Source organism: Ananas comosus, unplaced genomic scaffold (genome assembly GCF_001540865.1).
Source record: "Ananas comosus cultivar F153 unplaced genomic scaffold, ASM154086v1, whole genome shotgun sequence".
NCBI lineage: Eukaryota > Viridiplantae > Streptophyta > Magnoliopsida > Poales > Bromeliaceae > Ananas > Ananas comosus.
Genome location: NW_017890587.1, coordinates 1 through 26,025, shown reverse-complemented (window position 1 = coordinate 26,025; position 26,025 = coordinate 1). Strand labels below are relative to the sequence as shown.

General features: G+C 38.3%; 4 protein-coding genes across 7 annotated transcripts; 2 read left to right on the top strand and 2 right to left on the bottom strand.

Moving 5' to 3' along the window:
• Positions 1-360: 360 nt before the first annotated feature.
• On the bottom strand, positions 361-2,913 carry LOC109703914. 2 transcript variants are annotated; one of them, XM_020224654.1, is made up of 7 exons: positions 2,432-2,913; positions 2,258-2,343; positions 1,968-2,046; positions 1,834-1,893; positions 1,529-1,653; positions 1,230-1,403; positions 361-1,051 (listed from the first exon to the last, which is right to left on the bottom strand). In XM_020224654.1, exons 1-6 carry the CDS (start codon positions 2,876-2,878, stop codon positions 1,262-1,264), a joined length of 939 nt encoding a protein of 312 aa, XP_020080243.1. In that variant the 5' UTR covers positions 2,879-2,913; the 3' UTR covers positions 361-1,051; positions 1,230-1,261. The 2 variants fall into 2 exon arrangements, with proteins under 2 accessions (XP_020080243.1, XP_020080242.1); XM_020224653.1 differs by having other exon boundaries at positions 1,332-1,403; positions 2,432-2,910.
• A 169-nt stretch (positions 2,914-3,082) lies between these two features.
• On the bottom strand, positions 3,083-10,632 carry LOC109703913 (phosphatidylinositol 3,4,5-trisphosphate 3-phosphatase and protein-tyrosine-phosphatase PTEN2A-like). Of its 2 annotated transcripts, none has more exons than XM_020224652.1 (13): positions 10,394-10,632; positions 8,809-9,331; positions 8,066-8,167; positions 7,921-7,977; positions 7,355-7,420; positions 6,793-6,969; positions 6,624-6,710; positions 6,467-6,531; positions 6,285-6,361; positions 5,345-5,391; positions 4,659-4,789; positions 4,131-4,200; positions 3,083-3,969 (listed from the first exon to the last, which is right to left on the bottom strand). In XM_020224652.1, exons 2-13 carry the CDS (start codon positions 9,256-9,258, stop codon positions 3,409-3,411), a joined length of 1,890 nt encoding a protein of 629 aa, XP_020080241.1. In that variant the 5' UTR covers positions 9,259-9,331; positions 10,394-10,632; the 3' UTR covers positions 3,083-3,408. The 2 variants fall into 2 exon arrangements, with proteins under 2 accessions (XP_020080241.1, XP_020080240.1); XM_020224651.1 differs by having other exon boundaries at positions 10,279-10,631.
• Positions 10,633-11,361: 729 nt separating this feature from the next.
• On the top strand, positions 11,362-20,829 carry LOC109703915 (zinc protease PQQL-like). Its single transcript, XM_020224655.1, has 21 exons — positions 11,362-11,679; positions 12,220-12,466; positions 12,557-12,682; positions 13,378-13,515; positions 13,635-13,772; positions 13,938-14,195; positions 14,721-14,858; positions 15,590-15,659; positions 16,265-16,478; positions 17,123-17,228; positions 17,355-17,588; positions 18,281-18,445; positions 18,521-18,670; positions 18,739-18,830; positions 18,999-19,080; positions 19,163-19,246; positions 19,336-19,452; positions 19,559-19,669; positions 19,767-19,847; positions 20,009-20,203; positions 20,470-20,829. The coding sequence occupies exons 1-21, from the start codon at positions 11,471-11,473 to the stop codon at positions 20,545-20,547; spliced, it is 3,033 nt and encodes a 1,010-aa protein (XP_020080244.1). The 5' UTR covers positions 11,362-11,470; the 3' UTR covers positions 20,548-20,829.
• A 1,155-nt stretch (positions 20,830-21,984) lies between these two features.
• LOC109703912 (PITH domain-containing protein 1-like) lies at positions 21,985-25,665 on the top strand. 2 transcript variants are annotated; one of them, XM_020224649.1, is made up of 10 exons: positions 21,985-22,259; positions 22,636-22,716; positions 23,430-23,479; positions 23,654-23,731; positions 24,067-24,124; positions 24,203-24,252; positions 24,534-24,642; positions 24,738-24,799; positions 25,105-25,156; positions 25,248-25,665. In XM_020224649.1, exons 1-9 carry the CDS (start codon positions 22,176-22,178, stop codon positions 25,145-25,147), a joined length of 615 nt encoding a protein of 204 aa, XP_020080238.1. In that variant the 5' UTR covers positions 21,985-22,175; the 3' UTR covers positions 25,148-25,156; positions 25,248-25,665. The 2 variants fall into 2 exon arrangements, with proteins under 2 accessions (XP_020080238.1, XP_020080239.1); XM_020224650.1 differs by lacking the exon at positions 22,636-22,716 and having other exon boundaries at positions 21,993-22,259.
• Positions 25,666-26,025: the final 360 nt, after the last annotated feature.

Sequence of the window (26,025 nt, the reverse complement as noted above, 5' to 3'; positions counted from 1 at the left end):
TGTTATCGAATTGACGTTGCACTCATTTTTTTTTTTCTCCGTCTGCAGACAATTCTTTAAGAAAAAAAACAGATTGATATTGAGCAATAAGCTATTCACCATTACTCATTCTGTCTTCAATTGGCCTGAGTTGTAGTAGTCTAAACATCATCTGTTTCTCAATCTCTCACAGAGGCTGAAGATGTGTCTAGATAATGGCGTGGAGCCTGTCTATAATTTCTATACTGTGGAGCTGTGATTATCGGGCTGCGTTTCAAGCATATAACCTTCCGATGCAAACTCAATATATATAGACTCAAAAAGTATAATCTGCAGCGACCAAGAAGAACAAATAGAATCACAAACGCAGAATCACCGACAAAGGGAAAAAAATTCATTTTCTGTTGTAAGCACTTATCATAGTACAATTGCAAGTATTTTAAAAATTCAACATCTCCAACAGAGATACAGAAAAAGAATTAATGTTCCAGTAGGTTGCTTCGAGCCTTCAACAACAGCATCATAGTATCCTGAAATTTTTTGGGGCAGTAGATTATAGCCATTTGCAAACAACTGATAATCAATAAACTAGCATCCCCATTAGTAGAAACAGCACTGAGATACATATTAACAGTACAATGAAACTGTTTCTTGTTTTCTAGTCATCGTTTAAAGAGCAATTCCACCTCAATCTACCCCTATAAGCATAGCAATGTTTGCTCACACACGTTCTTTTTCAAATGACTTTCTGCAGAAGAAAGCATCAAACGCTTTTGCTATTTTCCCGCAGGCAATATTTGATTTCTATTAGCAACCAACTGCTTATCTATATTCCAAAAAACAGGAAGGAGGTCCTGAGACAACACTTGAATTGGTTTAGCCGCATGCTTTACTGAAGAGAATCTCAACAAAGAGCTGAGGATTTGCCAATAGGTTTCCTCCGCCGAAAAGGATAAGACCACATTGAAGTTAGATCCTATGAGTACTAAAACCAGCATCTTCTGATGTCAAGTTGTCCTTCCAGTTCTTGAATTCCGACCCTCCGAACATTACTTGTCTGATCCCTACATAGCTGGCGAAAGATGAAAAAACGAAAATTAATATCCTTATTTCATAGCTACATAGGAGCCAAAATGATTCACATTCTATATCCAAAGGCATTCTAGCAAGCAAATCTATAGGGGCCTGTAAGGGAATAATATTCTAATGAAATCGACAGGAACGCTATTTATATCCAGGAACAAGCAAACCTTTTAAAAACTGCATTAATCAGCAACATCTATCAACCTTGTATTCGAGTTAGCTTAAATGGCAATTTATATGCACAGGCACTGAGAAAGTTGAGATCATACTCTGAACTTATGCAAGTTAAGGCATTAATAAGCACATCCAACAGCAGTGGCTCAGTTGTACCAATGTCTACCCTGGTAAAACAACAGGTATATTCAAAATTAGCCTCAGCACTACTGATATCCGAAAATCTATGACTGAAGAGGATTCACAGTGTATGTTTGTTTTGAATAGTAATCATCAAGCAAGTAGATCTTACCATATACGAGCTAGATTGTCTTGAATCTCAAGATCCCCAATGTTATAAAATGTTGTTGGTGTTACATTTGCTCCTTGGATAGCGTCATAAGATGGTCTTTTGCTATCCAAAGGTGACTGTGATAACTGAAAAGATCATGACTGAATTATGTACCTTTAAGGTTTTCAACACACACCAAGTAATGCATTATTCAACGAAAGGACAAAAAACTCATCAAATGGAATCGGAATCGTCCATCCTTGAGCTCATAATTCCTCACATCAGATGGTAACTGTTCGGTCGCAAACTTTGATGATGTTTCTTACCTGCATGTTCATGGAATTGCACCCACCAAGCCGCCCAACAATGTGCCAGGATCGAATAGTCTGCAAGCACAATCATCAGATAAAAAGGAAACAATCTGGTGAATTTCAACCAGAGATTCGGAATCACAACTTACATCACATATTAAGGAAATATCTTTCGGCAAAGGGGCATGGTAGAACTCAAACCATATATAGGAATTTGAAAAGCCGAATCTGCATTGCGGCCAATCAGTTTAATCCAATGATCATAGAAATTAAAGAAGACTCAAATAAATGTGATATAAGCAACAAGTTTTAACAAAGTAAATAATAAAAAAAAAGGCGTTTATTTTTCTCATGTGGTCAAGTCCATTTTTTTTAAAAAATAAAATAGAAAAGAGGCCGCTCAAATCCAATATACACACAGAATAGAGATTCAGCTTACTTGTTGAATATAACTTCCATGGGGGTCGCAGATCCAGTTTTTGCGTGCAGTATCTTCCCCCTCTTCCTCCTTATCCTCTCCTCCACCTTAGAAAAGTTCATTTCCGAAATTGAAACCCAAAAAACGAAAAAAAAGGGAAAAGGGTGATATCCTGAGGAGAACCCAGGGGCTTACTCGAGCTTGGGCCTTCTGAGGATCATCGAAGCAGCTACCCAATATCTCCGCGAGCTCAGGATCTCTGTCGTAGTCCTTCTCGTCTCTTCCACCTCTATACCCACTCGAATAGGCGAGACCCTCGTCGCCTCTATCGCCATCCCCCTCATCATCTCCGCTCGTTCCCTCGGCGAAAGGGAACGACCCTTCCCCTTCGAATACCTCGCCTCCTCCTCCATCTTCTTCCGGTACTAATTCGGCTTCGGCTGCTTCGGGCTCCGCTGTGGTTTTGCTTCGCCTCGTCGCTTGGGATTTAGCGGAGAGGACGAGGGCGCGGGTTCCCGATCGAGAGGAGAGGCGCGCAAGAGAGAGGAACGGTGGAGGTGGAGGAGGAGAGGAGTGAGACGGGATAAAGCTATTCCGAGGAGGAATAGCGCCGGGAATGCAGATACAACAGCGGATAAGCATTTTTTTTTTTTTTTTTTTCGTTGTTCTTTTTCTTTTCCTCTCTTATTGTTGTTGATCGTGTAGAGCTTTATCCTTGAGTGGGCCTCAAGTGGGCCAGGTTTGGATCACTTATGGTCCACGGTGCACCGATTCTCTAAATTCAGCTCCAACCCGGTCCAAGTTAGGTCTACAAGTTCAAAATTCCGAGCAATCAAAGAGAAGTAATTAAGCGCTCAAAACTCAGACAAACTTGTGAATATTTATTCATTATTACATTACATAGTGTAGACTTTACTATTGCAAAGAACGCCATCCAACAGTTATTGATAATAACTCAGTCCAGAAACAACCATGGAGAGATAAGATCACAGAGGAAATATACAGAACTATAATAAATAACATGAAATGCAAGAACAAGAACGAATCAATCTGAATTCTCGTCTTTTGTGCTTCCCTATGATACGGCCTGCTCCCCACATGAATTTGCTTACAATAGGGACTCTTATCTACACAATTGACGATTTGAAGAACCCAAACAGGGGGGGAAGCTCTCACTCGCTTTCATAGTCTTCATCGTCGCCGAAAGAGAAGACTGACGCATCTGCGGCCATTGCCTTGAACTCGCTCACACTTGAAGTGGATTCCGGCTGAGGAGGCGGTGGGGGCCCTGAACCCGAAGGGGGCGAGGCCTTTTTACTCTCCCCCCCTTCAGTTCGAACCTCCCCCTCTTCGCTTTTTAGTGAAACTTTTTCAATGCCTTGTGCTACGTTCGCTGCTTCTTTCTCTTTAACACTTGTTTCGGATGCTTTAGCGGCAGTCGTTGTGGAAACAACCCGTCTGCTCTTGGTGGACCCACCACCTTCTGCAGTTTCTTCGCTGTCTGAGAAAACATCATCTCTATCTTGTTGGCTGCTTCCTGTTTCTTTAGTTGTGGGATTGGGATTAGGGCTAGGATTAGAATTTGAAGGAGCCGATGATGAGCTATTATTATTCTCTGTCGCGACAGGTTCCTTGTTTGTACCGCTAGTTGTGTTTACCGGCCTTGATGGCTGAGAACCATCATAATCAACTAGGACAACCTCCACCTGGAATCCTGGAGAGGGTAATTTTCTCTGCGTATTAAAATAAGTTGACTTTGTGAGTTCAATGTTAAGTGAAGGAAGGAATGAAAAGAAAAGGAAAAAACAAAAGTGCTGCAACGAAAAAAAGTTATGGATTTATAATACTACCATATAAACATATCCTGCAGTAACTATAGAATATAGCTGCTCACCTTCTCAAAACCATCAAGGTCAGATGCACTCAAGATCTTCCTGTTTTCTGTCATTGTTGTATTTAACCAGCTGAGAATGAAAAGGAGAGGAAATAACTGTCAGTAATCAACAAACACAAATAACAAGTACTTCCAGAACATGACAATCCATTAACGAAGAGTTAACAAGACAGGGTATAGAAGTTTCTACTAAATTTTCAGACATCTCACTCCCCAGGCATTTTATTGCAGTTCATATGTTGAAACACAGAGTTGAACAATACTTGTTCTGCTGTATCACAGTAGAAAAACCGAAACTGATGTGCGTTCAATCCCTTTCAGATCTCCTTTTCCTTATATTTCTACTTAAGTCACGTAAGTTTTTTTCTTTCTCTAACTTCTCTCCTCATTTGAATTCCTCCATTTGATCTTATACCTTCATCTCCTATAAAAGGTTTGGAGACCCAGAGAAAAGGGATTCTTTTTAATTGACTGAAAAATTGCACGGAAAGTGATCATTATAAGGTTATGAGGAATGAAAGAACTCACCAATAGAAATCTCCTTGGCGGTCATGAAAGTGAATCTTGAAATCACCAGCAACCTCAGTGAGACCAGGTTCACCAGGTAATGCAAAGACCATGATTCCCTTTTTGGGTGCGCTGAACCAGAAATCCTCAGGCTTTAAAAAAAGGTAATGCAAAATGAGATTTCTGCACGATATGAAAAATAAACTGCAAACATTCTTAGACTTGATGAGATATACTGCACATGATCATGTGTGATTTGCTCCTATATATCACAGTGTAAGCTGGTTAACTAAAAATGGGATAAATAGGAGGCAAAGAGGAGGAATACTTGTTACTACCACAGTAAACACTAGTTATATTTAAAAAAAAAAATGCATCCAAATGACCATTCCAACTCTATGATTGACAGAATCTTAAGACCTTAGAGGCCTGCATTTTTTTTCCTTTATAAACAAGGCAGCTTCTGTTTCCACCACATCAAAATAATAGTCAGAGAAATTCTCCCTAACCTTTAAACAAAGAAAAACTATCATGATACCTGATGTTGAAATGGATACATGAAAAAAAAAGAAAAGAAAAAGAAGAAGCAATCTAGCAGTATAAGTGGGTTTGGTAGTATAAATCCACATTATTGCTTTAAATCCATATTATTGCTTTAACAGCATAAGTACTAACAAGAGATTTTTAGATATTGAACTAAATTGTACCATTAGATCTTTAGTCCTTGGATGCTTCTTTGTTGAAAACAGAATTCCTGTGCCAAAAATCACATATTACTGCCTGCTTTCATAATAATTTTACAAAATAAGGAATTAGAACAACTAAGCTTCAGTGTGTAATGTATGCCAATGATCAACACAACACAGATAGCCCCACGTAATGTGCATATTACTTTCCAGCAGGGTAGAAAATTAGAAGATCAAAATTTTTTTAAAAAAGTCCCACCTGCCAAGTGCAGAAAAAAAACTACCCATTATCAGTTAAATGATACAACTTCCAAGACATAGTCTATATGATAGAGAGAAAATTCAATTATCCAATCTGACACCAAGGAAAACAAACTAAACTAATTTGTAGTCTACATAGCGCACAACCAAAGCATGTCTAATGACAACATTATATTGCGCTCTGTAGGCCCTTTAAGCCATTTGTCCCCTTTTGCTTTAGAAGGATGGAAGATGTGTAGAACTCCATATCAATGGCAAATCTTCCAATATTACTAACAAAAGCTAAACAATGATAATTATATTCTGCAGAAATAAGTTGACAGTAAGTATATTCTCCCCCATAACAAATAGCAAGGGAGATGGAAACAACTGCGCATTTGATGCTAGATAACCCAAAATCACATGATAATGAACAGGATTGATAGGAGATTTTGTCTGCAAAATTCAACTTCTTTTTAATTTTATTCTTGAAGTTTCAATTGTAACAATTTAGCCCCAGAAGTTTGATCTCAGGTTTATCCTAATTTTAATTCGAACCCCGAACTTCAACCTTAATTTCTATTTAGTCCCTAAACTTTGAGATTGAATGTCTAACGCTAACATGAGGACAAGATTTGCAATTAATGCTCTGAATTTTATTCAAGTGCTCTGATCGTAAAATGCATGCATGCAACTAAATTAAGAGAGTGCTTGCTAATACCATTATGATTGGAGATAGTAATTGAAGGCCTAATCCAATAAGGACATTTATGAAGGCGAAATCCCCTGAGCATGCACCTGAAGAAACACGGACAAAACGTCATTTATCAGAAATAGCATTTACGAGTAAAATATATTACAACATTGATGAAGTTAAGATAACTGAAAGAAACTTCGCTCTACCTGCGGCCTGGCTGATTTTCACCATTGAAGTAAGTCAAAATGCGCTCATAGTACTTCACATACCTCTGGAGAAATTTCAAACAAAGAGTCAAAAGTAATGTAGATATAAGGATCTCTTTTGAAGAACTTAATATATTACAGCAAGCAATAGACTAACAATCTGACTTGGAAGAACAAGCCCCTTTCCATCTACACATCTTTTCTGATTGTAATATTCAATAGACTCCTCAGCAGTGGGAAAAAACTGCGCACAAAGAAATATATTATGATGTAATGAAACATAACAAATGACAGGTCCAAGAGGCGGACAAAAATAATCAACTCACCTTCAAGTACAATAGAAGACTAGAAATCATCAACCCTGTCCTCGCCATACCAGCTTTGCAATGGACTACAACCACATTTTCAATATCCTCCTTCAACCATGAGTAGGCACTTTGACAAAATGATATTATTAGTTGGATAGGAGGGCAATTATGGTCATCAAATGGGAAGCATGCCACCTGAAATTTGCATCATAAATTGTAATTATTCAGGAGGGAAAAAATTAATGTATTCAGTATGCTGGCATACGGACAAGTCACTAACATAGACTCCAGCAGCTATATAAATTATCTGGGTCGTCAAAAATAGTATTCCAATTCATACGAAAGAAGGGGCTATGCTACATCCGTAGAAAAGTTTGAAATGGCTACCAATGCAGAGGGGGAATGAGAGCATGACATGTTAGCTGAAATCCCCTTTTTAATCATTTCTCCAAACTTGAATATAACATACTTATTTACAACCATACGCATCTGCCTTTGTTGATGAATTATGCTCATTTACGCATTTGATTATCCAGTGATTAGAGATGAGTAAAACAATTTGCTGAGATATTGTCCGCACCTTTCCCTCAAAAAGTGACGCGTCATACAGCCGTTCTGAACAAAGGTTGTATACCTTGTATTTCCCCTATGCAAAAAGATTTAGTCAACAAAATGTGCCAGAATTATCAAATAATCTCACGAGCAATACATCATAGATGGTTAATTCCAATAAAATGCTGGAACTGAATTTATCATAAAGAACCACAGAACCTAAAGACCATACTGTATACCAAAAGAATAACCATCACATTCTGCATAAGTGTAGAAGCATATGCTATAAAGTAATACAAAGTTACTAGTCTACACCTTTTGCAACTCATGCAAGGGGTAAGAAGGCGAAATACAATCCTTAACGTGGACTAGTCAGCTACCTATTTCGTCGTAGTATACTAGTATACCATGGTCATTTCCATCAGTATAAAATTACTAATTTTATTCTTTTAGTAGATATCATATTTTCCTTCCTTAAAATCACAGGTTTGATAAGCTCAACAAAATTCTTTAAACTATCTATATCATCTGTCTGGGATAACATATAAAACTCACTTCAAATCAAAGAAAAGAACCAACAAATAAGAGTTTTACCTTATGATGTGTTTCAAAATACTTTATCACTTCTTCCATATGATTACGGTAGAAACCCTGCATCAGCCATTTGTTGTTACTTCTCAGAAAGTTGGAACAAGTCTAGCTATTTAGCATTTGTGACAGACAAAAGTTTCAAAATCACCTCAATATATCCAAAAAATCCTGAACTCATATCGCCAGCAGGGAAGCCCATGGCTATTATGTTCTCAGTAATGTAAGTCATATCTAAATCAAATCCACCTTCCTGGCATAAACATAAGGGGAAAAAATAGCAGAATGAGAAGACGTGGCAGGTAAGGATTCTTTTGTTCTACTTTAAACCATGGCATGCCTCAAGAAAAGACTAGCAAAGATGGAAATTAGCATTTCAAGTCATTTTCCTACAGCGCATAACAAATTGGTTTGCAGCTACGATAGCAAAAGAATATCAAACTAACAGTGGCACCTGATATATGATATGAATTTATATTCTTTTAAGGACAAAAAAGACAAATTGCAAGTTGCATAACAGTTTATGTGTGACAGTGTGAGGAACAATAATCACAAAAATAGGGAAGAAGATTCAAATATAATACTCAAATGAAGGATTACATCACGAAAGATAAATTTCAATATAAGTGGAAACAATAATAAAACTAAAAACCATGAAATTTAGCAAAAACATGCTCCACTCAAGCATCTCTAGATGCAGGATGCATAGTAAAGTCCTAAACAGTATGTTGAGGAAGGTCGACTTTGATACCATGATAAAGACAGAGCAGAGGAAACCCTGAAGCAGCTTTCAGGTGGTATAATAGATAATGACAAAGAAGAATGAACTTAAATAAAAAAAAGTTCAGCAAGTTTGGCACGTGATTTCTGAAATTTATACCATAGTAACATCACCTGATATCTTCTTTTGTTCTGAGAGACTATGTGACGAGCCTTGACTTGCACCGCCTTCACAGCACTTCTAGATGAGTCGACTATGCCTTTAGTGAAAGAACCTAGAACGCCAGGCCGTGGTGATGTGGCAGTGACATCAACACTCTCATCTTGTTGTCCTGACTTTGGAGACAAGCGTAATCCGAATCCACTAGTGAACCGAGCAAAAGTTGACTTTCCGGCATTCCCAGATTCTGAATCTTCTTGGTTCGAAGGCTGTGGAATTTTGAGGCTTTTGGCCCATGATGATATGCCAGAAGTAGAAAATAAGGATGGCGTCTCTCGTACAAAAGCCTCTTGTCTAGTGGGCGCAGTATTCTGAGGCGCAGTATTCAGAGGCACAGTATTCTGAGGGTTGGGAGGAGAAGTAGCTGGTTCTGAAGCTGATGATTCAACTTGTTGTGATTCCATTGTTGTCGATAGAAGTCCCCGATAGCAGTCACAATGAATATCGATATAGCAAGTGCCAAAACTATGATGTTATCTGGCATCAAACAACATAAAAAAAAAGTTTTTTTTTTTTAAATATTCCAACCTAGGATGGAAGAGGTTTCCCTGAACCTAGAAACAAGGGATTACAAGTCGCATTTGCTAGACAAGCATTCTTTAAATTAGAGATCTAAGCTTACACGATGCAAAAATATTCAATCACTAAGAGAAAAGAAATCAATCCAATATTTGATCTAAAATATGCATTTTCGATAATCACCTGAATTACAGAAATCTACAATGTTGTAATTACCACTCGGGAAAGCACAGTCAAACCCTCTAACAAACCAAGATTTACCTAATCTGAGAAAGAAGACATGTAGCACTCTCAAAAGTTTCACCTCAGTCTTTGAAAATTGCTCCACAACCCACTCGATAATAAAGGGAAAAAATATCACGCTAACTTAAGATAGCAATTAAATCAAAACTTAACAGCTTATAGATAATTAATAAAAACAAACTATGATATAATTAAGAGTAGACGCTTGAATTAGGGGGAAAAGAAAACTTTTACCTTAGTAAATCTATGCAGGGTCACTAATTTATGAAAGTATGACCAGATTGAGCTTTTGAGCACCAATAGAGCATGAAACTAGTCATAACACACCTAATTTTTGGAGATCCTACTACCTTTTTTTCTAATACTCGGCAAAAGAGGAAATGAAAAATCTTCTTCGCCCATTTAGAAAGTAGAGATCTAGTAAGATCCATACAATCGATTTGCTTTAGAACAAATCAAATAACTTAGAATCCAATCTCCCGCATTGAAAATTAAATAGTGGATCCTCCCTTGCAAGATTCATCCCAGAATTACCCTCTTAGAATAATGATTCCTCAGTGAAGAAGACGTGGATCATGATGATTATTTTAAATCCCTTCTGGATCTCGCAATTCCTACAAATTAATCCACTCACTCGAGAGAGAGAGAGAGAGAAAGAGAACCTGGCGGAGGCGATCGAAAACCTAATCGGAGGGGAAGCTGCGTCGGAAGAAAGAGAGAGAGGGAGAGAGAGAGAGAGAGAGGTAGAGAGAGAAAGAGTGTAGAGAGAGAGCGTACGGGGTGGTAGAGAGAGAGAGAGAGAGAGAGGGGGAGGGATCGTCGTGTCGTCGGTGACAGATCTGCGGCGGGGTGAAGGGGATTAGGGTTGACTGTTAAGACCGGCCCCGGTCCAGCCCATTTGGGCCCAATTACTACCCTGCAGTGTTGAGAAGCAAAATGGATCCGGATTGGCGGAGCTTTTGGTCCCACTGGTGTTATAAGTGCCGGTTGAAAATAAGTAAAAACATATGCTGCTCTGAATCAGTCCCAACCAGCCCCAAAAAAGGAGCGGCGGGATAGCTGGGGGAACTTCCTCGTCCACCCAAATCCCCCGCATTTGTATTGCTGCTGCAGTATCCAATGGTGGTCCTATTGGGTGGGCCCTTAGATAAAGACGTTCTTCTTCTACTCACTAATCCGGCCCATTACCGGGCCGGATACCACGAACAGGCCCCGGCCCTTCAAGTTTAAGCAGCCTTTTGCATGCACGTTTGCTAACGACTCGTTCATTGCACAGATACCTATTAAAATCGGCAACGTTATCTGTTTCGCCGCCGAATTTTCTCCTTGTTCGGTGGCTCCGCCTGATTGGCCGCCGATTCTGGCTTTAACTCTCAGCTGTCCGTGTGGATAATTTTCCAAAGATAACAAACTCGTCCCCGCCCAAAGAGTAACTTCTCGGACTTGGATCTCCGGCCCAGCAACAAAACGGCTCGGCCCAAGATGTGTGACGAGTTCTTAAAGCAATGAAATATAAGTTTAAATATAAATTAAATACAGTCTATGTAGTGTTTAAGAGACCTGCATGTCATGAATTGTTGGTCATAACATTTGTTGCTCGGGAAGTTAAACTTCCGGAAGTTATAATTTTCTGATGTCCAATTCCATTCAAATCTTGAGAGATTCCAAACTCAATGCAAGTTTTGAGCCGGTTCTTGGGTGACGTGGTATACAAGGTCCACGGAACAGCCAATCCGGGATAGAGACCGCGGTCGCCGAAGTTCCTCTCTCTGCCTCTCTCTCTCTCTCTTTCTCTCTAAAACAGTAGAGCTAACAGAGATACCCACCATTTCGAAGTTGCAGCAGGAGCCGGCGATGGATCTTCTTCCAACGGAGGGCCCGGCGCCGGGGCGGCGCGTGGGGTTCCGGTCGCTGAAGCTTCTGAGCGTCGCCATGGACGAGGCGTTGCCGGAGGAGCCCGTGGGCGTCGCGTACGGCGTCCTCGACAACGGCCTCTCCTACTACGTCCGCTCCAACCCCAAGCCCCGCATGCGCGCCGCCCTCGCCCTCGCCGTCAACGTCGGGTGAGTCGAACTCTAACCCTAGCCCCCCAACCCCCCTCCCTCGATCTCGGCTTCTGTGTCGAAGATCTGCGGGTTTTCAATCCTCTCCACTCGTCGATCTCGCGGAAATCGCATGCTAAGTGAAGAGATTTTGCTTGCTCTCGAGGAATTTGGATCTGCCTATGAGTAATTTAGTGGTTGCTGAGCTCATGGTGATGTTTGATGCAGATCTAGGAGATGTTTTTTTGCTCTATGTTTGCTGGTTAGTTGATCTGTATGTGTCGTAGTGTTTCTGTAAGAATCGGGAACGGTATGTAGTTTTAGCAGGTTCATATTGGGAGATCTGGCCTGAAGGGAGAAGAAAATAGTTATGAACAACCATATGATGAGCATTTCGATTTATTAATTGAGAATGTACGATGAACATAGCTTTCAGTGCAGAATTTTATCTCTAGTACATCAGAAATAAGAGTTGCTTTATGTTGGGTTTTACTGAAGGGATAGTATACTTTGGTCGCGTGGATGTTGCTAATGAAATAATTTAATGGGGTTTTCTGGCAGCTCAGTTTTGGAAGAAGAGGAGGAGCGGGGAGTTGCTCATATCGTCGAACACCTAGCTTTCAGCGCCACAAAGAAATATTCAAATCATGATATTGTTAAGTTTTTGGAGAGCATTGGGGCTGAGTTTGGCGCGTGCCAGAATGCGCTGACTTCTTCTGATGAAACTATTTACGAGTTGCTCGTTCCTGTGGACAAGCCTGACCTCTTATCACAGGCCATTTCAGTTCTAGCGGAGTTCAGTTCAGAGGTTTGAGAGCATATATTGCCGTAGTATGTTTGATTCCTAGTTTCTACTCAAAACTTTTTCACATCATTTTTGATTATTTGCTTGTTCTAGGTTCGAGTATCGACAGAGGATCTTGAAAAAGAGCGTGGAGCTGTTTTGGAAGAATATAGAGGAGGGCGTAACGCTGCAGGACGCATGCAGGACGCCCATTGGGTTCTAATGTTTGAAGGATCAAAGGTATTATTGCACCTTTTCTTTCTATAAGTATGGGTGTTTCTACTGTACGACGGATGCTTTAGTTTCAAATGTAAGCATCTTTTGTAATGCATATCTGGGTTGAAGGGGACCATCGTGCTATTTTTTCACTACTTATGGTTAATTTGAAATAATATAAAGGCAAAATTACAGAAAGCCCCCTTATAAATACCTGTTTTTCTACTTTTCCTCTCTAACTTTCGAAAACCTATATTTTACCCCCTCAACATTTTAAGTTGTTGTATTTAGCCCCTTCCGTCAGGGTTCCATCACAATTCCATCTACTTCTTATAATTTATATCGAAAATGCTCTTCAAAATGACAGAAATATATTAAAAAATTATTTTTTTTTTTATAGAAGAAGTAAGAGCAATTTGGTCATTTTGCCATCTCCATTAACACCGTACCCTCCTGAAAATATTTCTGAAATTTTAAGGGGGCAAAATATAGATTTTGAAAGTCAGGGAGGGAAAGTGAAAAGGCGGATATTTATAGGGTAGTTTTTTAAATTAGGCTAAATTGATTTGTATGTGTATAAATAACTCACCAAGTTGTGTACGTCTATACGTAGGTGGGGTTGCCTCGTTGGTCATTTTGGAGTTATCTTTGCTACTTCATTTTTGTACATATGTTATCACCGTCTATTTTATTTTTACTTGATTAGTTGCTTTGTTCAGTATGCAGAACGGCTGCCGATAGGTTTGGAGAAGGTGATACGGACAGTTACACCTGAGACTGTTAAGCACTTCTACCATAAGTGGTACCACTTTAGCAATATGGCTGTGGTTGCTGTGGGTGATTTCTCGGATACACAGGTTTGAATGTTCTAATTATACTAATGTACAATATGCTTCATAACATCGTATGCCTTGACATTTTGCTTTTTGAGACAGTTTTCCAGTTGTTACTCTCATCATGTTTCTTTCTCATGCAGAGTGTAGTTGAGCTAATTAAGGCACATTTTGGTCAAAAAGTTTCAGTTACTGGCTCTTCTCCACCCATTCCAGATTTTCCTGTTCCATCGCATAAAGAACCCCGATTCTCATGCTTTGTTGAATCTGAAGCTGCTGGGGTTAGTAGTACTTTTTGTTAGTACTTTCAATGGATGTGAGTGCATGTAGCTAGTGAAATGTATCATCAATTATACATTAGAATTCGCAAGCAGATAGCTTTTTAATATGTGAATGCAATGTACAATGTACTAAATGGTGCTTTTTTTTTTTGGCGGTTGTTTTAGTCTGCAGTGATGATCAGCTGCAAGCTGCCTGTGAGTGAGATGAAAACAGTGAAGGATTACCGGGATTCGCTTGCTGAGGCGATGTTTCATTGTGCTTTAAACCAGAGGTTTTTCAAAATATCTCGCAGGAGAGATCCCCCATACTTCTCTTGCTCTTCTGCTGCAGATTCTCTTGTTCGTCCTGTAAAAGCTTACATCATGACTTCGAGTTGCGGAGAAGGGGGGACTGTTGAGGCCCTTGAGTCTATGCTACTTGAGGTATTCTTAAAATTCCAAACTCCTACAGATAATATCTAGTGTATTAGTTTTAATCTTGTTTCAATATTGGCATCTTTGCAAACCTGTGAACTCCCTATGTGGTTGGTTGCAGTAAACACTTTTAAGGTGTATACTGTAGTCAGTTAGAAGAGTGGCTCAATTAATTACATAACAATTTATGTATTCCTTTTCTTTAGTGGGTAATTGATTGCAAAGATTAGTACAGTATTTATTATCTTATTTGGTAAGTAGAATGTTTGTGAAGTTATAGCCTCTTATAGTTTGAACCTTCTCTATATGCGCAATGCCAAGGATCTCAAGTCATCTAAATAGTAAACAAGTTACTCCTCATATGGAGAAGAGTGATCAAACAGAAGAATTGTATGTTAAACGACAATAACAGATGTATGGGTAAGCTTGTATAGTTTACCATAATTTATGTTAACTATATAATGATTTGTCTCTTCCCCCCCAAGGTGTGGGGGTTTCTCCCTAATCATTCCTTTTGACTTTAAAGTCTCTCAGGTTGCCCGAGTTCGACTTCATGGTTTTTCAGAACGTGAAATATCCATTGTACGTGCATTGATGATGTCGGAGATTGAATCTGCATTTTTAGAGCGTGACCAAATGCAATCAACAAGTTTACGTGATGAATATTTACAGGTTCTCGAGCAGCTTTTTTTTTTTTTTTCTTTGCGTCCTTGAGATATACACTGCATGTTTGATTTACTTATGCTGTTTAGAATTGTCACTCTTGTTGATTTGTTACTCTTATTGATTTGGTTTGCTTATGTTGTTTACTTATGTCTTGTGAAGCCCATTATTTCAAATTATGTTTTGTTTATTTGCTATGGTTATTGAAAAATATTCGTATGTGTCATTTATCAAATTCAAACTAACATTCTTCCCATCAACAATTTCTTTGACTGAAATCTTTTAATATTTTTCTGTTTACTTTCTCCGAAATAATAAGGCAATAAAGTGACGCAGTATATGATTCCTGCTTTGATTGGCTTTGATGGGCCATTTTTCTGTCAGGGATAGCTAGCTCCAGATTGTAGTTGATCTCTTTTTTACATTTGCATCTTGACAAAGTTATTTGTCTAGCACATATAATTCACCACCAGTTCAGGTGTCCATGTTTTTTGAACCAGCATTTATGATTTAACCTGTTCAAGATGTTGATTATGCCTTTGCTTGTAGCATCATGAAGCAACACATTAAAGTCTAGCATTCAGTTTACCTAGTGTTGCCTGTGGGCTGATATTGCATCCTTGGTTACTGATATACAAGTTTAGATTTGTGTGTTTAATTTTACCTAGTGCTGCTTATTCGGTTTCGTAAATGTCATTTAGAATCTTGAAATTATTGATTTATTTCATAATTTTTTCCAGCACTTTTTACGCAAGGAACCGGTTGTTGGTATTGAGTACGAAGCCCAATTACAGAAGACTCTCCTGCCTCGTAAGTTATGAGATGCTGCTTGTGGAAGCTGCACATTAATTTAAATGTCTTATAATTAGGTTTCTTGACAAGAAAAGGAATTGCATATTCACAGTGGTTTTCTTATGCAGCCTGGAAGCATGGTGACCTTTGTCATGATTTTAGAAATTTGTTCTGAAAATAATTCCAAACCAAGGATAGCTTCACTGAAGCAAAAGCAAAAGATATTTGTTATGTTTCTTAGAGCAATTTTGGTAGGCTGGCTCCATGAATGTTAAACTTTTGTGGGATATATGGTAAATCATCTTATGTGAAAGCTTCCCTGTAAGACATGTTATTTTGGATAAATATTGACTTAAAAGTAGCATCTTTGAGGAGTTAAATAAGTGTGCCTAATTTAATTGTGTTTGCCTCTTGTTCACCTACCTACATAAAGATATTTACATGTAGTCGTCTTCAACTTGGTTTTAGCTACTGTATATGAAAGGCTAACTTCTGAAATTGTGTGATGATGTTATAACACTTACATGGTGATAAATTCCTGGTTGAGCTTTTGAGGAGTCATTTTCTCCTGTTTCCTCATTTTTGCTTTTGTTTTAAAAAAAAATTGGCTTTGATGCATGCAGACATTTCTCCAGCAGAGGTATCAAAGTTTGCTATAAACTTTTGCACTACCTGCAGCTGTGTAATAAAAATAGTAGAACCTCGAGCTCGTGCTACTCTAGAGGATCTGAAAGCTGCTGTAGTAAAAGTCGATGCTTTAGAAAATGAGAGAAATATTCCTCTTTGGGATGATGAAAATGTTCCTGAAGAAATTGTTGGAGAAAGCCCAGAACCAGGGTAAAGCTCTTTTAATATTTCATGATTTTTACTTGCTCGCCTTTTTTTGATTTTCTAAACTTGCTGCTTACGAGTTGTTGTTGTCGATTGCTTGTTGGTCGGATAAACAGCTTTTAACCGTTCAATCTGTCTGTTCGTAACTTTTTGTTGATTTATACTCTCCTCTAGAAGTATAACATTCATCATCATAGATTCTTATTCTTGGTGACTTGCAGCAGATTGCTTTTTCTGCTTGTAAATTGAATAAAATTGCTTCAATTGCTTCTTTATGTATTTTAAGAAATATTTTTGGCGTTGAAGTGTTGAAAACTTTAGGAATGTTAATCATTTCTTCAGCTTATTAATATGTCAGTATATGAACATTTGATTTCAAGTGTGCATGTACTTGGAAATATAAGCAGAACATGTGTAATTGTGTGGACTGGCAATGCTTGCTCTGCGCTTGCTAATTTACGATGCAGAAGCCTTAAATCTCTCCTTATATGATGTATCACTTTTCCTGGACCCTAGTATTATAAATTTATCATGTGGAAGGCTAGGTATTTAACTGTCACCTATATTTTTTATTGAAAATGTACTGTATTATGGTTGATTGACTTGAGGTGCAAATTATTATCTTTACACCTTTATCCTTCCTTCTTCAGGAGCATTGTAGAACAGGTAGAGTACGTGAGCATTGGTGTCTCTGAGTTACTTTTGTCCAATGGCATGAGGATTTGCTATAAGTGTACCGACTTTCTTGATGATCAGGTACTGATTGATCAGTAAAGTCTGGTGTCTTGTTTTGTTTGAACTACTTACATCTAGAGGCAGCATATGGTGCTCGTGGCTTTCAATACTTAGTTCTGAACCTGGTTATGTTAAAAATGTTGGCAGGTTATTTTTACTGGGTTTGCTTATGGTGGTTTATCCGAATTGTCAGAGGATGAATATATTTCATGCTCAATGGGGTCAACCATCTCTGGAGAGATCGGTGTATTTGGGTATAAACCGTCAGTCCTTATGGACATGCTTGCCGGTAAAAGAGCTGAAGTCAGCACAAAAGTTGGAGCATACATGAGAACGTTTTCTGGTGATTGCTCGCCTTCTGATCTGGAAACTGCTCTCCAGGTTTGTCTTGCAAGCTATTTGTCATTTGCACAAAACCATGCTCATACATAAAATACTACACATCTTTTTTGTTGCAATCTCATGTTGTTTGATTTGCATTTCTTCTTGACTCTTGAATGGACCGCTCTTTTATAACCTTCAACCCCTTACCTTCTGCCTTTCCACCTTTCTGTAGCCTTATTTTCTCTCTGTTCTGACAAATTTGTTTCATCCGTAAGAATTGCAATCAAATCATTCTTTTTCAAAGGAATATCTTGTATTCACTTTTTTTCATAATCCTGGATTTCTGTAAATGTTGCATCTTCTTAGTCCAAACTCCAAACACATTACCTGTAAGTCCTGGCAAAAAATCACATGTAATAACATGCTAAGAATTTATCTCCTTAGAACTCAGAACGTTGTAGAAACACGAGTGAACACTAGTCTCTTTTTTTCATCTGGATATCAGCATAAAAATTGTCAACAAGTGAAGTTTTTGTTTTGTCAACAGTTAGCAATCATTTGCTTAGAACCTACTTCTCTGGAAAAGGTGATTAAGTCAATATTACATGAAACAAATCATAACATTTAAAACTATTTAAATACCAATAGCATGACGAAAGTAGGTGTGCGATGATAATGATGACAAATACATGATAGCTACATTGCACCATATTTTCGAATAACTTTATTATTGTTCTTGACATATGTAGCTAGTCTACCAACTATTTACTACAAATGTGGAACCAAGGGAAGAGGAAGTGAAAATAGTAATGCAAATGGCAGAGGAAGCAATTCGTGCGCAAGAAAGAGACCCTTACACTGCATTTGCAAATCGTGTACGGGAACTCAATTATGGGAACTCCTACTTTTTCAGGGTATGTTTGTTTAGATTTTTTTGCCCTCTTTTTCCCGTGTGTTATTTTTATTAATTGTTACAATTTGATGTGCAGCCGATTCGAATTAGTGACCTGAAAAATGTGGATCCCATCAGAGCATGTGAATATTTCAACAACTGCTTCAAGGATCCTTCAAGTTTTACTGTAGTCATAGTTGGGAATATCCATCCGGCTGTGTCTCTTCCTTTGATTTTGCAGTACTTGGTGAGTTTCTTTCAAGTCAGCCAAATCCAGAAGTATCTTACACTAGCTGATTCAACTGTCTTGTTTAGGGTGGGATACCAAAGCCGTCAGAACCAATTCTACAGTTTAACCGTGATGACCTAAAAGGGTTGCCTTTCAAATTTCCAGCCACTATTATTAGGTGTGCGATGCTATGATTTGCTCATCTCCAGTGTCTTACAGTGTATTCTTTTAATGAGCTTATATACATCTTATATGTCATGAACTTTTGTTTTTTTTCTGATCTGTTAACTATGCTTGTGTTTCTTCCTATGGAACCTTACTTACAAATTAGGCCTTTTATGTGCAGGGAAGTTGTCCGCAGTCCTATGGTTGAAGCTCAGTGCTCTGTCCAACTAGCATTTCCTGTGTTGCTGAAGAATTCATCAATGGTACTTCATAAAATGTGCATATTATTTCTGGACTTAATGATTCATCAGCTTAACATTTATTGATGGATTTGCTCATTTCCAGATGGAAGAGATCCACTATGTTGGGTTTTTGAGTAAACTTCTCGAGACCAAAATTATGCAAGTTCTTCGGTTCAAACATGGCCAGGTAATACTCTTTCGTGCCTCTCTTTCTCCCTTTTTCATTTAGCATAATTAGTTACAGCTTTTATACTATATTTTCTCGTGAATATTCAGATATACTCAGTTAATGTCTCCGTCTTCCTGGGTGGTAATAAACCTTCGAGAAGTGGAGATGTTCGTGGTGACATAAGTGTAAATTTCTCGTGTGACCCAGACATCTCATCTAAACTTGTATGTACTATTCCAGCATTTTATGGTTTGCAAAATCTTTTTCCAGAAATTGCATTATGGGCAACTTTCTTTTTGTAGTTCAATTAACTTAACAGATCTCCCACAGGTTGACCTTGCCTTGGATGAGATATCATATCTTCAAGATCAAGGTCCTTCTGAGCAGGATGTTTTGACTGTTCTGGAGATAGAACAACGAGCTCATGAAAATGGTTTGCAGGTTTACTTTTGAACTTTATGACACTTATCTAATTTGAATACATAATATTTGTATTGTTTATAAGTTGTTTTAGTTATTGACATTCTTGCATTTGTAGGAAAATTATTATTGGCTAGACAGAATTTTGCGAAGCTACCAATCAAGAGCTTATTCTGGGGATGTTGGTGCATCATTCAAGGTACTGTTTGATTTTGAGCGATGCATAATGTTCTTGTGATTGCATTACTTGCAGGTTTTGCACGTTTTACTATTGTTCAAGAAAACTTCTGTAAAACATTATACATCACTAGACATGACTCTGATACATTTATGCTGAAACTTTTTTCTCTCTCCATGCAGATTCAAGATGAAGGACGGACTAAAGTCAGAAAAGCTTTGACACGGAGCAGAGTGCAAGTGGCATTGCAAAGAATATTACCTTTTCCATGTAGAAAACAATACACTGTAGTCATTCTAATGCCGCGGTTATCTCACTTTAGGATGCTGAAGTCCTTGCTTCATTTGAGCACCAACGGTTTTAGCAGAGACGCTAAGGTATGCCACTCAATGTTCCTGCAAGATATTATAATTTGTTGCAAAATGTCCTTACTCTCCTATATTTGCTGTTTTTTCCGTTGGTATTCACGTGCATGATTCCTCAATATCACTTGGACCAGTCGGTGGATGCTTTACTACCTGCTTCCAAAATGTGTTCTAAGGCATTTCAAGTAGGATTGTAGAGGAATATCTCCTATGCCGTTCATAAATTTGTCTTGACTTGAGAATGGATTTAGCTTATCTTTTATTGTGATTTATTGCAGATTTTGGCTGGTGCAGCTGGTGCAGTGGTCTTAGGGATCAGCTTATGGAGATACTCACGAAGTACTCTGAAATCTTAGGATCAGATGCTATTTTTGGGCAATTTTTAGAGGGCATTCATCGGTATGCAACACGGTCATCGGCGAATTAGAATGGAAAATTGATGCTACTGGTGAAGCCTGATTTCTAAAATGACACAGCAACATAAATTGCAGAAAAGCTACCCGATATCCACGATAGTGAAATTGGCATTTGTACGATTTTATGTAGGTGTAACAGTTACAATGTATAAAACATAAGAAACTTGAAATAGAAATGACAAAAGGAAATTGGTCATTCTGGCCAGTATTTAAAGACTTGAAGTGGTAAGGACATTATTATTATCATGAAATTGCGACTCATGCTTCGGCAATTCAGAGATGTCATATAAAATTCTCTTTTGTTGTGACGTTCACCTTTGTTTTGAAATTTTTTTTGGTCCTTTATTTTGGAGTTCTGGTATATGAAACTGCTATTTTCTTTTTCAAAAAAATTCCTCTTCGTTTTTTTTTGGGCTTCTGCATGGGACCATTGTGTCTGGAACGAGGACTAAACGGTAGGGAAGCCAAGTTTGTCATCTGCTTCATATTTCTTCCTCTTTCTGAAGTCATAATATTTTGCTTATATTCATGTTGATGCAAATCATATTCTTCGGCACTCCAGTCTGAGGAGTGCCTGTTACCATCTCCTCGAAATTAACCATTTTCACGTGGTGATTGAAGCCTTCATCTCTGCAGGGGAGTCCCTAGAAGATCCAGCAGCGATCTATCTATTAAACAAAAAATATCTGGTCACAAGCTTCTGCTAAAAGCGACATCTGGAATGATCAGAGAATTGAAAATAAGCTTCAAACAATAGAAGAGTGCAGTGCTCATTATAAAGCAGAGCACAAATCAACCTTCCTCTCCATCTTAACTTTCAATCACCAGCATCCAATTTTTTTTCACATAATAGAGAACAGCTTGAATCTCGTTGGTTTGTAGCGATTGAAAATTACGTAGAATGGTAAGTTGATGCGAATGCGGTGTACAGGAGCACGGATGCACCTGGTGCAGGCCATTATTTCTTCGAACGACTTCCGTTAACGGGCCACGATAGCTGAGCCCGTTGCCAGCCCATGGGCTCGATTGGGCAAATCCAAGCAAGCTTCCCAGCGAGTGGGGCCATCCTAGCCCATTTTGTACGAGAAAACTTTCGCTTGCACGAGATCCACCATGTCATCCGTGCACCGCCCCCATCCCGTGCTGGAAGATCGCATCGAATGAGCGGTGCGGGTCTACGGATCACGTGGTGCACACGGTCCAAATAAATTTTCTACATTCGCAATGTTCGTCATCAATCTACTACTGTTTCCGCGAAGCGTCTAGACGCCGAGTCACCGCCCAGCGAATCTCTCTCTCGACTCTCGAGTCCGGAGTAAACCCCCAAAAAAGCGCCGATTCCTCTCTCTTTCTCTCTCCTTTTCCTTTTTCTGTTTCTCTTTTACCTTTTTCGCTTTATTATCATTTTCACTCCTCGCTGTTAATAAGTTTCGCGTGCTCTTCTCGATTCTTCTTCTCGTACCCATAATACGATATTGAAGAGCTCGCGAGTCCAGATCGAAACCGAGGGTTTTGAAGAAGTGGATAGAACAGAGAGAGAGAGAGAGAGAGAGAGAGAGAGAGAGAGGATGGCGTGTTTGCACGATCACAGCTGCGAGGATCACAACTGTTCCTCGGATTTCTCTCTGTACAAGCACATCGACTTCTCTAAGGTCTATTTCGCCCCTTCATACGGTTCCTTCCTATGTTGTTCACGGATTCTGAATTGTTGTCTTGTTCTCCTCTCATTTCGGTCATTTTGTTGATTCTGATTTCACTTTGAGTTTAATCGAACCCCTAGATTGTTGTCGAAATGGCTTTTTTCGCTTTCTATTTACTTTCTTTGTGTTTCGCCAGTTATGAGTTCTTAGATTAGCGGTCATTAGCTACAGATAATCATATTGATCAATTAATTAGCCTCTTGTTGATCCAATAAATGGCTTGCTTGGTTTTGGGGATGCACAAATTACGAACGATGGATCCTACACTGATGGTCTCTAATGAGGATTAGTTCAAAGGTCACTTTTGTCTCATCTCTTCTTATTACAGGTCGTAGCATTGAACGAATCCGTCGCCGGGAGTGTAAAGTCGGTTTTTAAAGCATGGGAGCGACGATTGGATACCTCAGAGGTTGTGCTTTTTTTTGCCCCCTTTGGCCTAGCACCTCAGAATTCGTAGTTATATTAGCTGCCTCCACAAAAAAAAAAAAAAAAAAAAAAAAAAAAAAAAAAAAAAAAAAAAAATTCTCTGTAATGCTGGTATGCTTTAAGTTGATTTAATATTTTACGAGTTATTTCAACTATTTCTCTCTTGTTCCCTCGCTTGTTGACTATCGTTCAAGTCTTTGTGCAGGGTTTGCATAAATAGTTGGCTCGAAGGCTAAATGCAGTTTTTGATTTGAGAAACGTTATTGGAAGCCTTTTCTGTTGGCACTTCAATTGGCGTCATAAGCAAAGTGTCTAATGTTATCATTCAAACAATCCAGTCCTAAACTTTTCTTTGTTATTTTGATGATCCTAAATCAGCTTTCAATAATTGTTGGTTAGAAATTTCCGGTTAATTTAACTTCAGCATGTAGCCGGGTGTAAAATAATCTGCCTTATTGTTCATATTTATAGAGCATATGTGTTAGTCATTCCATCAAACTGCAATTTCTGGGCTTTGATGCATACTAAAATAAGATGGTTAAGTATTGTTTACGATTGTATACATCTATATTTTATTGCTAAAATTAGGAAATACGTTAGGCATTGATATGCATGACAGTACTTTCTAGCATACACTTTTTTGTTCTTTAATTTTTTTAATTTTTTTGGTTGCTGATGATCGTTGTCATTTGGCAGGGCCTTCTGGAGAGCAATGAGGATGATCCTGAGTTACTTGTTTTTATTCCGTAAGTATTTGATGTTACCCATGTTACTGCCTTGGGGTCATTGGGTTATAATTGAAAGAAGACGCTCTCAAGTAGTCCTACTCACCTTTTGATACAATTTTATCTTAACATCATTTTAGATTCATGGCTTTTTTTTGCTATTAAATAGGGTTCGCATTTGGATATTTGTCACAGGTTTACATGCGACGTTAAGATAAAGAGCATTGCTGTCGTTGGTGGTAGTGGCGGAACGAGTCCTTCTAAAATGAGAGCGTATGTTCCAGATTTGTCAACAATATTTTAGATTGTTTCACTTTTATGCTTGATCGTGTATTGCCCTTTTGAGTTTTGGACTGGTTTTCCCTTGCGTTGCAAATATGTTATTGTTCACTGACTGGCTTTGTATCACCATTGTAACTTTTGCATTTTCGACTATCTTCTACTGTTATTATTACCTACGGTTTCTATAGAACATGCTTCTTATTGTATGTGATACTGCATGTTTGTTGTCAGTATGGGTTTCTCTTCCTTCAAAACTGTAATATGTTCTTGGATTGTTGGTTAGTTAGAAATATCGAAAGTTATTCCATACTTCTGACTTTTAACAGTTTTATAAATCGAGAAGGGATCGACTTTTCTGATGCTCAAAATATGCAGCCTGTGCAGGTAATACATGACTCACGAGAAGACTTTTTCTTTGACTATGTTTAATAAAGCATGTGACATTTATTCATTTTTTCTCAGGAGTGGGAGCTGACAGAGAATTTGCAAGGAGTACTCGAGTATCAGACAAGGTGGTATATACTTATTTTCTTTGTTCCCCGCCACACATCTGTTGCACGTATGCACTTAATTCAAAATTATTTTCTGTCAGCATACAAATTTTCTTCTGCAAATTCAGAGTTTTTACTCTCTTAATATCATTTAGCATTTGTGACAGTTGATCTGATGGACGCATGGCCTGTTGGTTTGTTCTTATGTGCTATTTCTAGTAGTTTTCAAGTTTCCCATGCATGCACTCAACTTACTGTTTTACTTCTTCCTGAGGCCGGATTTCGTGGCAATTTATTATCAGGTTTTCAAGATTTCAAAGTGTGGCTAATCTCACTCTTCATTTTCCTGAAAATTTTGGCGGTAATACAACTCAGATATATTACATTGGTTTGCGGGGTGAAGCGACTCAGGTAGTTGATTGAAAATTTGGCACTTCTCTTGGTGCAAAATATAATGCTATTTAGTTGTGTTTCCTACTGATTCTCATTTATTATTCAATATCCAGTTGAGAAGGGATGTTGTGGCAACAATAGTATATGAGGTTATGCCTAATCCATCCGAGCACAAGTAAGTGTTAAGTGTTATCAAACAATATAAATTAAGTTGTTTGTCATTTTTTTAAAAATTGTGTTGTTAATTGTTTCAATTGTCTGTGATGTTACTGTACATTGGAAGTGTTCTTCTACCAAATAGTTTGTTATGACTTCTGCACTATTAGAATTGTAACTGCTGCACTATTCAAATTGAGTCTCCTTTTGCTTTGCTTCATGCGATTTTAATTTTCCATATTCTCCTTTAGCGGGAGGAATATTGGTTGAACCATGGTTTATTTGTTTATTTTTTACTTGTCTTTTTCTCAATTTCATGAACAGGACCAAATCTGATTCCGGTGGCGGTCTTTCACATATCGAGTAGGATTATCAGGTTACTGTTGTTTTCTTAGTCTACAAAGAATGCTTTACTTGATTACCATTGTTTTTGAACAATGATATTGATGCTGACATTCATTGGACAGAGATTAGCGAAACTTCGGATTGCCGTTTCTTGTTATCTGCTATGGCATCTGTGCGCTCCATCTTCGTCGAACAAGAATGTCGCTGATGTTTATTTTTCAAATTAAGCTAATCTTCTTCCGTCCTTTTCAGTTGGTTGCGTGTAAGCATGACTGATAATTATGTCTATATTAACTCTCTGACGTACTGAGCTTATAATTTGGCTTCTCTCTCTCTGTCTCTTTCTCTCTCTATGTCTCTCTCTGTCTCTCTCTGTCTCTCTCTTAGCTGTGTATTGGTCTGTACCTAGAGGGAAATGTGATGTGCTTGATGTTGTGATGGTAAATGCAATCAGGTTGAATCGTAGGTGCATGAAAATTGCAAAATAAGAACCATCAACAATGTCCAACAATCTCTATTAAATCTGTTTTCTAAGCTAAATGACATGGGTGATGAGATGCTAGGTGACCAGATTTACCTTTTTAAAACTATTGCAATTGTATGCAATTGTAAGCATTTTATTTGGTTTGTAGTATTTGCAGACGTTGTCGTTTCACTTGCAAATAAAAGGTTGTAGTACTTGCAGATAGAAGTGCAATTGTTGTGAGCCACCTGATCTCCGATGTACGCTTGTATAAAAGTGCAAGCATTATATTGCAGTTGCTTCGTTTTTTTTTTTTTATTTTCCTCCCTTCCCTGGAAGGATTATGCTATGTTGATACCATTTGTTCAGCTATAAGGGGGTGTTTAGTTCGTCCAAGGGGGTTTTAGTTCGTGGGTGAGAGTGGGAAAGTTCAAAAA

Excerpts from the sequence above, each read along its gene's own strand:
- LOC109703915 (XM_020224655.1), top strand. The coding sequence starts at position 11,471 with ATGGATCTTCTTCCAACGGAGGGCCCGGCGCCGGGGCGGCGCGTGGGG. Across the intron at positions 13,516-13,634 it reads GTGATTTCTCGGATACACAG|AGTGTAGTTGAGCTAATTAA; the intron begins GTTTGAATGTTC and ends TTTCTCATGCAG. Across the intron at positions 19,670-19,766 it reads CTCATGAAAATGGTTTGCAG|GAAAATTATTATTGGCTAGA; the intron begins GTTTACTTTTGA and ends TTGCATTTGTAG.
- LOC109703914 (XM_020224653.1), bottom strand. The coding sequence starts at position 2,878 with ATGCTTATCCGCTGTTGTATCTGCATTCCCGGCGCTATTCCTCCTCGG. Across the intron at positions 2,344-2,431 it reads CTCAGAAGGCCCAAGCTCGA|GTGGAGGAGAGGATAAGGAG; the intron begins GTAAGCCCCTGG and ends AACTTTTCTAAG. Across the intron at positions 1,654-1,833 it reads GCAATTCCATGAACATGCAG|TTATCACAGTCACCTTTGGA; the intron begins GTAAGAAACATC and ends TGATCTTTTCAG.
- LOC109703912 (XM_020224649.1), top strand. The coding sequence starts at position 22,176 with ATGGCGTGTTTGCACGATCACAGCTGCGAGGATCACAACTGTTCCTCG. Across the intron at positions 23,732-24,066 it reads AGTCCTTCTAAAATGAGAGC|TTTTATAAATCGAGAAGGGA; the intron begins GTATGTTCCAGA and ends GACTTTTAACAG. Across the intron at positions 24,643-24,737 it reads TGCGGGGTGAAGCGACTCAG|TTGAGAAGGGATGTTGTGGC; the intron begins GTAGTTGATTGA and ends TTCAATATCCAG.
- LOC109703913 (XM_020224652.1), bottom strand. The coding sequence starts at position 9,258 with ATGGAATCACAACAAGTTGAATCATCAGCTTCAGAACCAGCTACTTCT. Across the intron at positions 6,362-6,466 it reads GAAAATCAGCCAGGCCGCAG|GTGCATGCTCAGGGGATTTC; the intron begins GTAGAGCGAAGT and ends GTGTTTCTTCAG. Across the intron at positions 4,790-5,344 it reads CAAGGACTAAAGATCTAATG|CCTGAGGATTTCTGGTTCAG; the intron begins GTACAATTTAGT and ends CTTTTTTTAAAG.